We start from the raw sequence: 15718 nt of genomic DNA, 5'->3' as shown, positions 1-15718 counted from the left end.
AGAGACCTGGAACTGTCAGACTTTGGCGTGAATGGACCCCACCCCCTGAGCTTTTAATGATATTCCCGATTGTGACCTCTGCACTGCACAGAGTTTGGAAGATTCAAGTCTGAAGTTGCACTGAAAAAACAATCGTGATTTGCATCATTTTTCCCGCGAATTCAACACTTAGAACTTTTTGGGAGAATCGCCCTTGAGTCTTGTCCAAGACCCTGATTCAAGAGTTGTGCCTCTCTGCTGCCCGCTTATCTAGTGTGTAGCTGCAGGTGTATGAGCAGCAGCTGCAGTATTGTTGCTGGTCACCCTGGTCCTCATCCTAAGGCAGCAAAAAAGGCAGCACTCACCCTGATGTGATAGAGCAACTACTGAAGTGTAGAAAGTGACACCTCAGCAAAAGCACTGTGATCAAACCATTCCCACTAGCAAATAAGAAAGCAGTTATGAATACTTATTTGCATATTTCCAAGAGATTGATTCGGCCACTCCATTGTTATTGCGTACTGGCTTTGCTTTCACAAGTGAACTTCAGGAATCCTGGAAAACATGTGCATCTGAATTAAAGTCAAATGCGTGTTTGAACTATTAATATACGTTGTGTCAAAAAATTTCCATTGTGGGACCAGGAACAGCAGTATTCAGTCCAGGCCTCACAAAGAATGTTGCAGCCTCTCTTGCCCTATTTTCTAACCCCCACCCTCTAACATTTATCTGAACGCTGTGGACACACATGGGTATTAAGTTGGAGAGTCAAATTTATTGATGGCTCCGCAGCTGTACTCTCTGTAAACTGTGTAGCAGCACAGAAATCCTTGTGATGGCCGGGCCCAAGTCAGCCCATTTCAATTAGCACATCAGCTGCACAAAAAACTAAAGAGGTTCAATTTTTAAATAAATCTCTTGCATGCTCAAAAAACATTAGAGGGAACCTTGCTCAGCAATTAAAATTACCGGGTCCTCCTGATGCATCAGGTGGGAGGAATAGAGATTTGACAAAGTGGTTTCCTGTGAGAAATACACTCCCATGTTAATCCCTATGTAAAATTCTATGTAGTGCATTCACCAAAGATCAATTGGATAAGCTTTCCTGTTCTTTAAGTTTTCATTCTTTTTTGCCAAAGCTGCACACTTGGATGCTAATGTGCACTTAATCATAGAATCACAGAATTGCTACAACAGAAAAGGAGGCCATTCAACCTATCGTGTCTGTGCTGGATCTACGAATAAACAACTCATCTAGTGCCACTCCTCCTGCCTTCCTGCAACCCTGCGTATTCTTCCTTTTCAGATAGTGATCCTCTTGTATGCCTTGATTGAATCATTTTTGTTATTCGTTTATGGGATGTGGGCATGATTGACTAAGCCAGTATTTATTGCCCATGCCTAATTTCCCTTGAGAAGGTGGTGGTGAGCTGCCTTGAACCGCTGCAGTCCATGTGGTGTAGGTACACCCACAATGCTGATCGGGAGGGAGTTCCAGGATTTTGACTCACAGCTGTGAGAGAATGAAGATGCATTTCCAAGTCAGGTTGGTGAGTAACTTGGAAGGGAACTTCCAAGTGGTGTGGTTCCCATGACCCTTGTCCTTCTAAATAATAGTGATTGTGGGTTTGGAAGATGCTGTCTAAGGAGCCGTGGCAAGTTCCTGCAGTACACCGTGAAGATGGTACACACTGCTGCCACTGTGCATCGGTGATAGAGGAAGTGAATGTGGATGGTGCAAATCAAGCAGGCATGCTGTCGACCTTCTTGAGTGTTGTTGGATCTGCACTCATCCAGGCAAGCGGAGAGTATTCCATCACACTTGTGCCTTGCAGATTATGGACCAGCTTTGGGGAAATCAGGTGGTGAGTTACTCACCATAGGATTCCTAGCCTCTGACCTGTTGTTATAGCCACATTATTGATATGACTAGTTCAGTTAAGTTTCTGGTCAATGGTAATCCCAGGATGTTGAAACTGGAGGATTCAGTGAAGATATTGCCACTGAATGTCATGGGGCAATAGTTAGATTCTCTCTCCTTGGAGATGGTCGTTGCTTGGCATTTGTGTTATCTGAATGTTACTTGCCATTTGTCAGGCCAGGCCTGGATATTGTCTGGATCTGCTGCATTTGAATATGGACTGCTTCAGTATCTGAGGAGTCATGAATGGTGCTGAACATTGTGCAATCAACAGTGAACATTACCACTTATGCCCTAATGATGGAAGAAAGGCCTTGATGAAGCAGCTGAAGATGGTTGGGCCTCGGACACTACCCTGAGGAACTCCTGCAGTGATGTACTAGAGCTGAGATGACTGACCTCCAACAACCATAACTATCTTCTTTTGTGCTAGGTATGACTCCAACCAGCAAAGTGTTTTCCCCTGATTCCTATTGACTCTAGTTTGGCCAGAGTTCCTTGATGCCATACTCGGTCAAATGCTGCCTTGATATTAAGGACACACCTAGAATACTAAAGTAAAGTAAGGCTTACATTATCACTGCAATGAAGTTACCACACTCTAGCGCTTGTTCGGGTCAATGCACATAACCAGCACATCTTTCAGACTGTGGGAAGAAACCGGAGCACCTGGAGGAAACCCACGCAGTCACAGGGAGAACGTGCAAACTCCACACAGACAGTGACCCAAGCCGGGAATCGAACCTGGGACCTTGGCGCTGTGAGGCAGCAGTGCTAACCACTGTGCCACCATGGGTTTTGGTCCCTTTATGGAAAAATATACTGGCATTGGAGGCAGTCCAGAGAAGGTTCACAAGGTTGATCCTGGCTATGAGGAGAGATTGAGTAGATTGGGCGTGTACTGACGGGAGTTTAAAAGCATGAGAGCTGACCTTATTGAGACGTATAGGATTCTCAGAGAGCTTGACAGGGTAGATGCTGAAAGGTTGTTTCCCCTTGTGGGAGAGTTTAGGACCAGAGGGCATAATCTCAGAGTAAGGGGTCACCCATTTAAGTCAGAGATGAGGAGGAATTTCTTCTGAGGATAGTGAATCTGTGGAATTCTTTGCCACAGAGGGCTGTAGAGGCTGGGTTACTAAGTTTGTTTAAGGCTGAGATAGACAGATTTTTAATCAGTAAAGGAATCAAGGGCCATGGGGATAAGGCAGGAAGGTGGAGTTGAGGATTATCAGATCGGTCATGATCTCATTGAATGGTGGAGTAGACACAATGGGCTGAATGGCCTACTTCTGCCCCGACATCTTATGGGCAGTCAATCTCGCCGCACCTCTGGAATTCAGCTCTTTTGTCCATGTTTGAACCAAAGCTGTAATGAGGTCAGGAGCTAATTGACTCTGCGGAACCCAAACAGAGCATTGGTGAGCAGGTTATTGCTAAGCGAGTGCTGTTCGATAGCACTGTTAATAACCCCTTCCATCACTTTACTAATGATCGAGGGTAGACTGATGAGGCAGTAATTGACTGGGTTGGATTTGTCCTGATTTCTGTGCACAGTACACACCTAGGCAATTTTCCACATGTTGGATATATGCCAGTGTTGTATCTGCCTTCACCAGGCAGTGCATTCCAGATCCTCACCATTCACTGCATGAGCACATTTTTCCTCATGTCTCCATTGTGGTGTATTTCTATCATTTTAAACACTTTACAGTGTGCCTGCCCCATGGAAAAATGTCTTATATGCCTTCTGTTTCTGGTGGAAATTGTTTGGAAATAGTAGGATCGTAAGAACCTTCCCCCTATTCTGCTCGAGTTGTTCTGGAAAGTGAGTGAAATTTGAACTGCAAACCTTGCTTGCACAGGGCTTCTTTCCTATTTTTAATGGATAATTCTCAAGTAACCACCTCTCTGTAGCACTAGGTGGCATGCTTGTTATACAGAAGGAAATATTGAAAACATTTCCTTTTTTTTGTCGAATAGATTTTTTGTGATTATAGAATCATAGGATTGTACAGTGCAGGAGGAGGCCATTTGGCCCATCGAGCCTGCACTGACCCCAAGCCCTATCCCCATAATTTCATGCATTTATCCTAGCGAGTCCCCTGACACTAAGGGACAATTTAGTATGGCCAATCCACTTAACCTGCACATTTTTGGATCAATTAGCCCAAAGTGCATCACAGATTTTCCGTTAATCTGGTAAGGATTCTTCCCTCACAACATGAATTTATAAGAACATGTAAAAATGAAATAATGGCTCAATGTACTTACTATATAGCAATTTTACATTTCAATTCAGCCAATGATTTTGTTTGAAAGTGCAATCGTGTTGTAGTGCAGCAGTCAGTTTGCACCAGGAAGCCTGTTCTGGTGGTGTTGATTAATGAATTAATGTTTGTCAGAAACTAAGAGCAATCCCAGCAAGCTGCAGGTGCTGGTGTGTAAGCCATATATCAACGCTGAAGCAGAGAAGTGTTTCCAGCATTTTCTGCCTTTTAGTTCAAATTGCCACCATCTGAAATATTCCTCTTTATTTTACTTCCAAATATTTTAACATTTCTGATCACTCCCTCTGCAGGCTGTCCAAAGCTTTGAAACCTCTTACTGTCTGCAGGACCCAAATTGAATATGATGCTGTCACGTACAGAGTACCAGAGGCGGATTTAACAATATTTGTCAGATATAGATGTTTTGTGCAAACAAGCAGTTCTTTAGACTGAGTGTCCACACATTCACATTTTGTTATGGGAAGCTTCAGGAATTCAAATTTCCCATCTGTCACTGGATTACCATGAAATGCACTTCCTCTGATGGTAGACACACAGTCTTAGAATTGGCGATGTGATGCAAGCACTTTTCTTTACTCGCTAGAGAATGTTAACTTTTTCCTTTCACAAGTTTGCTCTATCAAAAGAGTTCCCGCTCAAATCTTTCTTTCCAAATACTTTAAATGTTCTTCCACACTCCACTGCTCTGATGTCCAAGCTTTGGCTCAGAGCAGCAGTGTGTGGAAATTTTTACCTAATTTGGAACTCTTCCTTTCACTCCACCTTTAACACAGTCTGAGTGAATAGATTTGTTATTGTCGAGACAGAGAACAAAAGAGTAATCTCGCAGTCCGAAGGGTTCATTTTCTCCCAGTGGGAAATTGATGGGATCAGAACAACTTCAACGGTGTCAAACTAATTGGTTGTTAAGTAGGTGTCCAATCTAATTTGATCAATTGCCTGCTGGATGGTTTAGGCTATTATAGCCCCATGAGATTTTATGAATGTGATATAAAAAGGAGTAGCAGCAGGGTGAAGAGAAGTGGGTTGTTGGAAGTTTTGGTGATGAACAATTGACCAGGTCACCTGGAATAGTCTCATTAATGGAGTTCACTCAACTTGAGCAAGACAAGGATTGCATAGTTCCCCTTTATCTCTCAGCCCCTTCCAGTGGGGTTGTGAATTTCCAAGTAGCATCTCAAAGCTATAAAGCTATTAAGATTCAAAATATCTTCATTAGGCTACTTGAATGCATCCCCAGGACTAAAGGAACAGAATAGCAGGAATCCTAAACACATAAAACACAATTAATTTTAAAAGAAATTCAGTCTTTGGACCAGATGCTATCTAACAGGTGCAAAGTAGCTGGTTTTCAAATAAAACAAAACAGTAACCCAAGAATCCTTTTTTAAAGAAGCACGGATAGCGATTTCATTCTGTTCATGACTGAAGGCCTTTAGGCCACAAATTAGCATTGTTTTCTCTTCCTAATCTCTTTTTTCCCCTCCTGAGGGCATTAACTTTTTATTGGGTTTGGCTCTGTGAGCACAAAGACACTTGATTACAGGAACCCAACTTGTATAAGGTCATTGCAGTATCACTTGCACACTGCAAGCAAATGTGATGTGATTAAACCTCCAGGAATACAACCAGTTCATAACTCTGCATCCAACAGTGAAACATTTCTTTAGTACTGAAGTGAATTATCTGTCCAGATATTCACATTCATGGCTATATCTTTAAGTCATATCCTTCAAAATTACGCATATAACCAATGAAGCAAGGTGGCAGGAATATCTTAGCCCGATATGCATTATTAAATCTATAGCAACACAACTATACGGTTTTGGATTGTGAGGTTTTAAATACATTTTTAAGCATGTCTTTCTCAATTGGAGTGTATAATGACTGAGTGTCTTAGATCCATTTTTAAGGAGTGGATTCTAATAAAAGTTACCTTGTCATAGCCATAAGCTAGAATCCAAATAAGTCTGCAACATTGAACTGTATCAAATTTAATACATCTTCCTTCACTTGTATGTGTTGTGATCAAAAATTATCTGCATGTAGAAAGAGTGAAAATTTCATATTCATTAATGGTTCATGGCTGCAGTTGATGATTTTTGCATTAGGGGTATAGGAAAATAGGTTATCTGTTTCTACTGTTTATGGTACACTTTGAGTTCAATGAACTGGTGTGCCTTCTGTTAAAGAATGTCAGTTATATCACAAAGAAAAGGTTCACCTGATATCTGTCAAGACTCTTGAGTTTCTGGAAGCTATGAGTAGCATAGCATCTCAGTGGAGTTGTTACCTTGATTTACCATCGACAGTGCTGTCAGCCTTATTTTAGCTTGCAGATCATAATCTATAGTGCTACAACTTTGCACGATAACTTGGTTCAACATGAATCTCTTTGATAAGCTCTAGTTAGATAGTCCGTGAACGAATCAGCTTAAACCGGTGTAGATGTTAGGCACAGTGCTGCATACCTGTACCCGCACTGCTCCCTTTCTGTAGTCTCCAATTGCTCCTCTCCTTTACAATTGGGGTCCTGAATCCCTTGCTTAGTAGTGAATGTACGCAGCAAATAGCAGTGCTAGGATGCACTACTCTGTGAAACTGGTAAATGCTATTACGTAAAATTAGATGTGCCTCAAACTAATCCATGTACCCAAAACAAAGGAGGGTAATTGAGACTTTTAAGGATCCTTTGTTTCAAACAAATACACACTGAAGCTTCATTCATTTGCTTGTGTTGCTCCTTTGCTCATAGATTTGATTCTTTAATAATTTAAACACCCTTTTATCATTTAGATAGCAAAGCCCCATTTGGTACATAGAAAGTCTTTGTATGCCTTCCATTGCCGTCAAATTAAAGGCAAAATGAACGAATATCAGCAATTGTGTAGTTAAGAGTAATGAGTTAATTGCATTGATAAAATAGAAAACTTGATGCTTTTAGATACATGATACAGAAGAAGACACTGATGATATTTGATAGGACTATTTGTAGCATGTTGGCTCCCAGCAGAAAGTTATCAGGTATTTAGACCTCTGTGCTGAGCATGTATAACAAAGTGGCATTTTATCCAATCCATTTTGAGCTGCTATTCCATTGATTAAGCACAAGTCATGGCTAGCTATAAGGACTTTGTACAAAATCTGAGATCCCTCATATTACCTTGGAAATAGGCACTGTACTTCAAATAGAGTGGTCTGTTAAAAATTGACGGTCATTTTTCATATGTGCACATACAAATAAAGAAAATAGTTCAATTAATATTACATCAATTTACAACAATATTTTAATGAATATGAATTTAATGAATAAGAATTTCAAAAGCTGTGGCCAGCTGGAGAGAAACACCACTGTGTTCTGTCTCTCAAAAGTTGCTGCTGACATTTCAATCCAGGAAGGGTGAGTAGTTCTGTCCACCTTAGTTATGTTGCTCTTGATGCGTGGGGCTATCACATAAAATGCTTCCAATGTGCCTAGTAAGACCATCATCTGCAGATCCTGTTCTAGGCTTTCAGTGGAGCTTCTAATAAATGGCAATGGCAATTGACCCCAAATTACCGTTGGAAGAGAGGTTACTAGGTATTTTTTAATGAAAAAAAACCTTTTTGTTTGGTCAGCCTTGGACTACCACTTTCAGAGTGACATCGCGCTGTGCCAATGCAAATATTTGGCAATGTTGCAGTATAGAACTCTACAAGTTCGGGCCATCTGTCCCAATATTGAAATGATCCACAGAATTTGGGTTGGGCAACTAACATTCCATTAACGTTTTGATTATTTTCAGTACCTGTTCATGACATTTTAATGATGTGTGTGCCTGGGTCACCCAAACCTTTCTGGACCTCCACTGTTTCTAGTTTTTCACCACTTTTTTATGTGCAAAGTTGGATGACCTTACGTCAATCTACCAATATCTGTAATTTTAACATCCATCTACACTGCTTTCAGTGCCAACAATCATTGTGTAGTTGATAAATTTGGATATGGGACTTTCTCTCACATCAGCTAAGTAATTAACAAATATCGCAAACATTTGAGGTCCCAACACAGAGCCTGTGGAACACTACTAATCATATCCTTCCAACTAGAACATCTGCCCATTATTCCTACTGTGTCTCCTGATGCTCAGTCAATTTCCTTAATCAGGTCAATAATTTACCTTCAGTTCTAAAAGCTTAAACTTTGGGGCCAGAGGCCAGAACTTAATTCCTTGGGGGGCCCCATCAGATTTGGGGCACCCTTCCCTTGGGTCTGGGAGCTCCAGGTCTCTACCCTCCTCCCCCCACCCCTGGCCTATCCCAACACCAAGATTGAACCCCTGATGACTCTCTTGGTATCCCCTACCCTCCTGCCCCTCGGACCCCTGGACCTTAACTTGAAGTGCAGTCTCAGGGCTTAGGCTCAGGCACAACATTGTAGCACCTCTTTTGACTCTGTGCCTGGAGGGGCTGGAGATCTGTTGGCCAGTCTGATCAGCTAACAGCTTTCCAAAGCGAGACCTCTATCCAATGGCAGACAGAAGTTCCGCCTGCTGCCAATAAATGCGTAATTGAGCATAAAATAGCAGCAGGCTGTTAGAGTTGACGGAGATGCGTTCCGAATCGACACGCAAGATGGCAGATTAACATGGCCATTTTGTAAATTCAGGTCGGGGTGAGGAAATAGCCCCAGCCTGGCCACCAGGTTACCAGCTTTTACTAGGCTGCCTGGACAGTAGTCTCTCTGACCACAGGAAAAATCCCAGTGGCAGCAGAAGACCCTGAAACAGCTACTAGTTTGCCATTTAAGAGCCATCCCTATAAATACCTGTAGTGTTAGGCAGACTATAAGCCCAACGGATCTGCCATGGCATCCAATTGTACACCCCTGTCTGCCATCCCACTCTGGGGAGCCATCAAATTCAGCCCCTCATTTTTGTCCTCAATAAGTTCTTCCCCTCCCTACCCTACCGTTCTCTCTCTGCTTTTAAAAAAATGCACAGCACTTTATGAAGAGAAGAATTCATCTTGAAGGGAATTTCAAAATCAGATTTCTTCACCAGTTTGTGCATTGGTGATTTACATAATGATTTTAGTGCAGGTAAAGTAGAGAACAGGCTTTATTATTGATTTAGACAATTTTCTTTCGATGTAGTTTAATAAGCTGGATTTATTATGTTCTTTGCATAACCAAGCTTGTTACCAAGGAACAAACTGTACAAATGTGTGTGTGTATAGTGGTTTGCTGCTTTGCTGAGCAATGTTTGCAACCAACAGTTACCGTTTTCAAGTAATAGTGAGCTGGGGGAGTTGGAGAGAGTTACGGCTTATTTTCTGGGAATCAAGACATTCAAACAGGCCTCCAGGCTACAAAAAGATGCTTGTGCAGTGAATAAAAATGGTTTTGCTGTCACACTTACTCAGATTCATATAAAAATGTGAAAAAAACAGCACATCAGCAATTAGCTGCATGCCCTGTGTGAGGCTACGTATTATACAATAATCAAAAGAGACTGAAACCAAGAAAGGCAATATGTCCAATTAACGCAATCTGAAATGGGGGAACAGTTGTTTACCTTGTCTTTCATTACCATTGATTGCTAATGTTTGTGATGAGATCGTTCCTCCCCCCCCCCCCCCCCCCCCCCCCGCCCCCGCCCCCATATAGCTATACGCTGAATGACCAGATTTGACCAGTGAAATCCTGTTACATGCCATAGCTTATGCATGTCATGGATGTAACAGGATATGTACATCATTGTTGATTTCCTAAAGCGTGAAAGTGGAATTTGCCAGCAACAGCAGACATATACCAGGTTACTGTGGGATGTTGCTTAATTCCAGACTTATGCGAGGATTTGACAATATTTTACTTTTAATCCACTCAGGATCTTGGGTAGAGTTGCACTACAGTAACAATGGGAGCAGCGCACAAAATGGAGGACAGGAGCAGGTTCCAGCACCCACTTCCATTCTCAATGGGGAAATGGAAAAAATACTCCTAGATGCTCAACATGAATCAGGCCGAACCAGCTCCAGAGGAAGTTCTCACTGTGACAGGTATATGCAACACGTAATTTTGCTGCAAAGATTAACCATAAATATGTTTAGTTTGTGTTTTTAAACAGTTATGATTGCAGATGGAATATCCTATAAACTTTGCAGAGACAGGATTGGTGTTAAAGCACACTGACTGCAACAGGAAGGATGGGACTCTCAGCGTCCAGTCAAATCAGCCCTTTTCACAATATAATTTTCTGTAACTTAAAACATCTTCTCTGTGCAACATGTTAACAATGTTACAATTCTGATTTGAGAGCCTGAGGCATACACTAAATGTCGTAACTTTGGTCTCTGCTGACCATATGTTCGATGATACTAGGATCAAAAGTCTTGTATCTGGCTCGTAGCCTATAAAAATTGTGGTTAGTAAGTTAACAGTCATGTCCTTATTTTGGCTAACCTCATATTCAATCAATAAAATGTTATCAAATCAAAACTGTTCATTCTCAACTGTCAAGGGATAGGAACCTCAAATGTGGCTCTTTAATTGATTGCTTGCAGGGTGATAGTTCTATAGATCCATAGTTTTGCAAAATCGTTTGAAGCTGCTATTGAATTCCTTACACATCTGAAGATACACCAGCTCAAGTAATACTTAACTTAGGAAATTCATTATCAACTCCAGATAACTTGCTTTTTCATATTTATAAGAGTAGATTTTGCACAGGTTGCTTAAGTCTGACACCCTCATAAACCAGCAAGGTTAATACTTGCTGATTTTCAGGTACACTAATCTCCCAGGATCAGGTGTGTACATAATGTGTAGAGATATGTTTGGTAGAATTGATAAGAAATTCAGAAAAGGGCAAGGCAATTTAGGCATATTGTGCTTCCAGGCGTAGCTCAAGCTCAAAGTTCCTCGATCTTTTAGGCCATATATTTGTTGTGCGAGTCTTTGGGTACAAATATGCAGGAATCCCAAGCATGGTAGGTGACATAATGACAAATGTAATAACTCCAGCTCTGCTCATTTCCTTGCCTGCCTTTTTTTCCCTTCTACCATTGTAATTGGAATACTTGAAAACCAGTCTAAATTATTCGTTTTGACTCGTGCCATAAAACTCTGCACTCTTTTTGAAATTTTATACTGTAAAAACTCAATTTCTATATTCTCTCGTTTGCCGCTCTTCTTGGGCCAGTCTCAAGAGCCTCTTAGAAGATTGTGTTTGTTGAGAATGTAGCTAAGATAAATTACATCGAATTACATTGAATCTACAGCTTAGAAGCAGATCATTTAGCCCAACCAATGTCAATATTCATGTGCCACTTGAGCCTCTTCCCATCCTTTCTTATCTAACTCTATCAACATAATCCTCAATTCCCTTCTCTCTCAAATCATTTATTTAGATTGTAAATAATTGAGGCCCCACCATTGATCCCCATGGCACTCCATTATTTACAACCCAAAAATTTCCCTTTTATCCTTACACTCTGCTTTCTGTTATCTAACCAATCCTCTCCCCACTATAAAATGTTTCCCCCTACACCATGAGCTCTTATTTTGTTTAATAACGTTACTGAAGTAGAAAAAACCCTGGTTCCTTATGCTATGGCTTTATTGACCTGAGTCACAACTTAGTGATTTATTCATTTGTACTCCTAGATCCCTTTGCATTTAGGTTCTTATTTTTTCATGTAATGTGTGAAATCCTAATTTTCCTTAATAAAATGTAATACCTCACACTTAGCTATGTTGAAATTAATTTGCCAACTGTATGCCCATTATTTAAGATTATTAATGCCTTCATGTAAGTTGGTGCAGTCTTCTTGAGTTTTGACTATCCCTCCCAATTTTTTGTCATTCTGCAAATGTAGCTATAGTGTTTATGATTCCAAAATCTAAATCATTAATATAAAATGTCAATAACAATGGTCCTTGCACAGCTCCTTGTGAGACTTGACTTCCTTTCATCTACTGCTCTAAATAGATATCCTTCATCACTATTTTCTGCTTGCTGCCTTTTGGCCAGTATGCAGCTAATCATTATGTTACTTGTATTCTGACTCCTCCTATTGTAATCTTATTGGCTGAACTGTTATTTGGTACTTTATTAAAGTCCATTTTGAAATCTAGATATATTACATCTACTACAATACCCTTCTCTATCCTCTCCAATACGTCTTCAAAGAATTCAATGAGATTAATCAAGCAGGACTTTTTGTTAAAAGCCATGCTGACTTCATTATTATATTTTTGGTTTCTAAATCTTTTCCTATTTCCTCCTTTAGTAGACATTCCATTGTTTTTTATTAATCAGGGTTAAGCGAACTGGTCTATAGTTCTCTCAAGTTTTATCGCCCTTCTTAAAGATTGGCTATTTGACAGTCTTTCGGTACTAACCTTTTTCTATTGAATAATTAAACCTGTAATCATATCTCAGCTAGCCCTTCCCTGCATTCTTTTGCAATACAGTTTATTTGGACCAGAGGTTTTATAAATACTGAAGCACAGTAATTATTTGATATTATTGCAACTTTCAATTTTTATCCATGTACCCTGTAGAATAAGTTACTATCTTATTTTACATTCACTGATCATTTAATTTCATAATACCTGTCTGCCTCACTAAATATTTTTTCTGCTTTTTCTGCTCATCTTTTATATTCACCAATGCCTTGCAACCTCTTCTGTCTGTGTACATAATGTATGTTCCTTTTCTTCCTATATTTTTTCTGTTTGTCTTCACTTATTCATAATGTTTCATTAGTGTTTAGTTTGTTCTTGTTTTTTAGCAGAATATGTTTTCCCTGAACTCTGTTGGACACTGTTTTAAATGTTTTGCATTGTTGTTCTTCATCACTGTTTTCCAGTGGCAGTGTCCATTTTGTTCTCTCTCTCAAAACCAGTTTTTCTCCAATCTACTACCATGGTCTTTTTCATGTTTAAAAGCTTCACAGTTATATTCCTAAACTGCACGCTATTATGGTCACTATTGCCTAGATATTCCTTATACTTCCCTTATCTGCTCTGTTCATTCCCCATTAATAGATCCAGTCGTGAATTCTCCTTTATTGGCTTCTTGCACACAGGAAATCAAACACACATCGTACGAACTACAATCTCTTATCCCCATTATTTCCCTCTTCTGCCCAATTAATTTCAGGACAGTTGAAATCCTTAATTTTTTTGTTTTGTTTGTTACTCATTGGCATATTTCATCCTCCATCTCTCTTAAACTTTGAGATCTTTGTAGACTATCCCAATTAGTGTGTGACTGATCCTTTTTTTATTTTTGTCCGTATGGGTTCCATTTTTTATTTGCTGACAGCTGTGTTACTTTCTTTACTGACAACAGTAAGAAGAGCTACTTTACCTCCTCCCTTTTTGTTCAGCTATTTGTTCTTGGAAAGTACTTTGAGGTGAGCAATGCTAAGATATCTAGTATAGCAAAAATCTTGCCTAAAAGAGGGAGTTTCCCAAAACAGCTTCATGTGGAACTGTGGAATAGTCAGCAGATGGATAGTAATTACAGTATATGGTAGGAAGATATTTAATTGAGACCCACTTAATGGACAATTAATTTATCATCTCTAGTTTCTCACAAATGCTTAGCATTGGAAACATTTTGTGATCTTTGTGAGAGAAACCTTTGAAAATTGGGTATTGGACACCAGCAGGCTGCAAGGGAGGTCCTAAGCCCTGGTTAGCAAGAGCTTATGCTTTTGTGATAAGTAAAGGGCACACTAAAGTGGGCTTGTGTGCCTGTGTTCTTTACACCTCCTGTGAAAGTACATTATAAAATAATGATTTTACAAAGTGACTCTCATCATACTCAGTAGGCAAAACCCACAGAACACAGAAATAAAACAGCTTAGAAAATGAACCAGATAATGTCTGGTATTGTGATTGAAAGAGTATGTATGCATCTGACAGAGGCCTGAATTTTCATTCCCGGGTTGGGAGCACAGAGTCGGGAGAATTCCCAATTGAACCCAATTCATGAAAAACTCCCCCCAACATGGATCGAGTTTCTGGTGGGGTGGGTGATGGGGGGGGAGGGGTGTGGAGCTGCAGGAGGTAATGTGAAAGCCACTGATCTCCGGAACAATTCAGAGCCGGTACAGGGGCTGCCACGTGTGCCAGTGGGCTTGGTAAACTGGGACTTTGGGTGTGATCTAACCGGCTCACTGCGCTGGTCGATCGGCACGGCGAGCCAGTAAGATTGCATGAGAGGTGAAAAATCTGGTTCACACCCGGTTTCTCTCCCCATGTAATCATACCCGCCCTGTTTTGCAGGTGAGATCGGCCACGCAAAGCCGATTTAAATATTAATGACATGTTTTCAGCATCGTCTGGGCTCACTTGTATTTACCCCCTCGCCGGTCAGTTCTCTCATCGGCGAGAATCACAGCTGGTCTCCACCAGCGAAAACCAGATGTATGGCCTTGCTGGAGGGGTGGGAGTTCACTGAAGCCCCGGGTGGTCAGGGGCAGGGCCTTGTCGGCCTCTGTGAACTTTAGCCTCTCTCCTGATTGGTCTACAAGTCATGCTTTGGAAATTCCACTGGCCAAATTGGATCTGACTAAAGATTGCTGTACTTGTGCAGTTGTCTCCGTGAACTACGGGTGTGCAAATTGCATCCTGTCCCTTTTCCTACCTCTGTGAAAATGGTGGGGGCAGGGTTCAGAGGTGGGACTTTAGGAATCAGGCTTCCAGTCCCATTTTCTCTACAACAGAGAGCCTCTCCTTCTGTACAACATTCAGGCTGGAAACCTGGCCAAGTTAATTCTTTACTATTTTTTCATGTTTTTTAATTTTTAATTTGCCGACTATATCAATTTTCCTAGTAAAAGCTATTACAGTTTCTTCATCCACACTGTTTCTTATAACACATTCCAGCTTTGAAATTTGGCCCTAGCACCACTTATACCAGTACTATGTAAGCCCTTAATTCAAAACGTTTCTGGCACAATGCGCCCTAACTGAGAGGGCAATAACATGGACATGAGATGCGTTCAGTGGAAGCTTGCAGAGCAGGCTCTTAAGGAAAGTTGTATTGCGAGTGAGACATTGCCAATGGTTTGAGTCGGCCTCCCCCTGCCTGGATGTCCAGCTGAAGGATCATTGGATCAATGCATCTCTCGCTTCCCTACCTCCCTGAATGTTTATATTGTCCGCCTCAAAGTCCTCACCCTGTGTGATCCCAGGCTCATCTTCCAATCACTGCAGTCACCTTCTCTGGCTTGTGGTCCTGCCTTGCTCTCCTCAGCCCCTGCTGAATCCCCTATTGTCAAAGCTAGATTGTGCAGGGCACAGCACGCAGCCACTACGAGGGAGATACGCTCTGGTGGGTGTTGCAGTGATCAATCGGGTCGGTCAAGGCATCGCAAGTGCATCTTAAGTAGTCCGACAGTCCTCTCCACCTCTAATCTTGTGGATGCATTATTCCTTTTATCTCTCTCTTCTGCCTCAGTTCTTGGGTGGCAGAGTAGGGCCATCAGCCACCTCTTCATGGGATAGCCCTGGTCACCCAGGAGCCATCGATTC

General features: G+C 41.1%; 1 protein-coding gene across 1 annotated transcript in view; it reads left to right on the top strand.

Moving 5' to 3' along the window:
- The window catches only part of bnip3 (BCL2 interacting protein 3), a 53131-nt gene that overhangs the window by 19063 nt on the left and 18350 nt on the right, over positions 1-15718 (top strand). Inside the window, exon 2 of the mRNA XM_078223468.1 lies at positions 10056-10227. Within this exon, the coding sequence (XP_078079594.1) occupies positions 10056-10227 (172 nt within the window). The remainder of the gene's footprint in view (positions 1-10055; positions 10228-15718) is intronic.

Source organism: Mustelus asterias, chromosome 11 (assembly GCF_964213995.1).
Source record: "Mustelus asterias chromosome 11, sMusAst1.hap1.1, whole genome shotgun sequence".
NCBI lineage: Eukaryota > Metazoa > Chordata > Chondrichthyes > Carcharhiniformes > Triakidae > Mustelus > Mustelus asterias.
The sequence above is the reverse complement of the archived record's forward strand: the minus strand, read 5'-3'. Positions and strand labels throughout refer to the sequence as shown.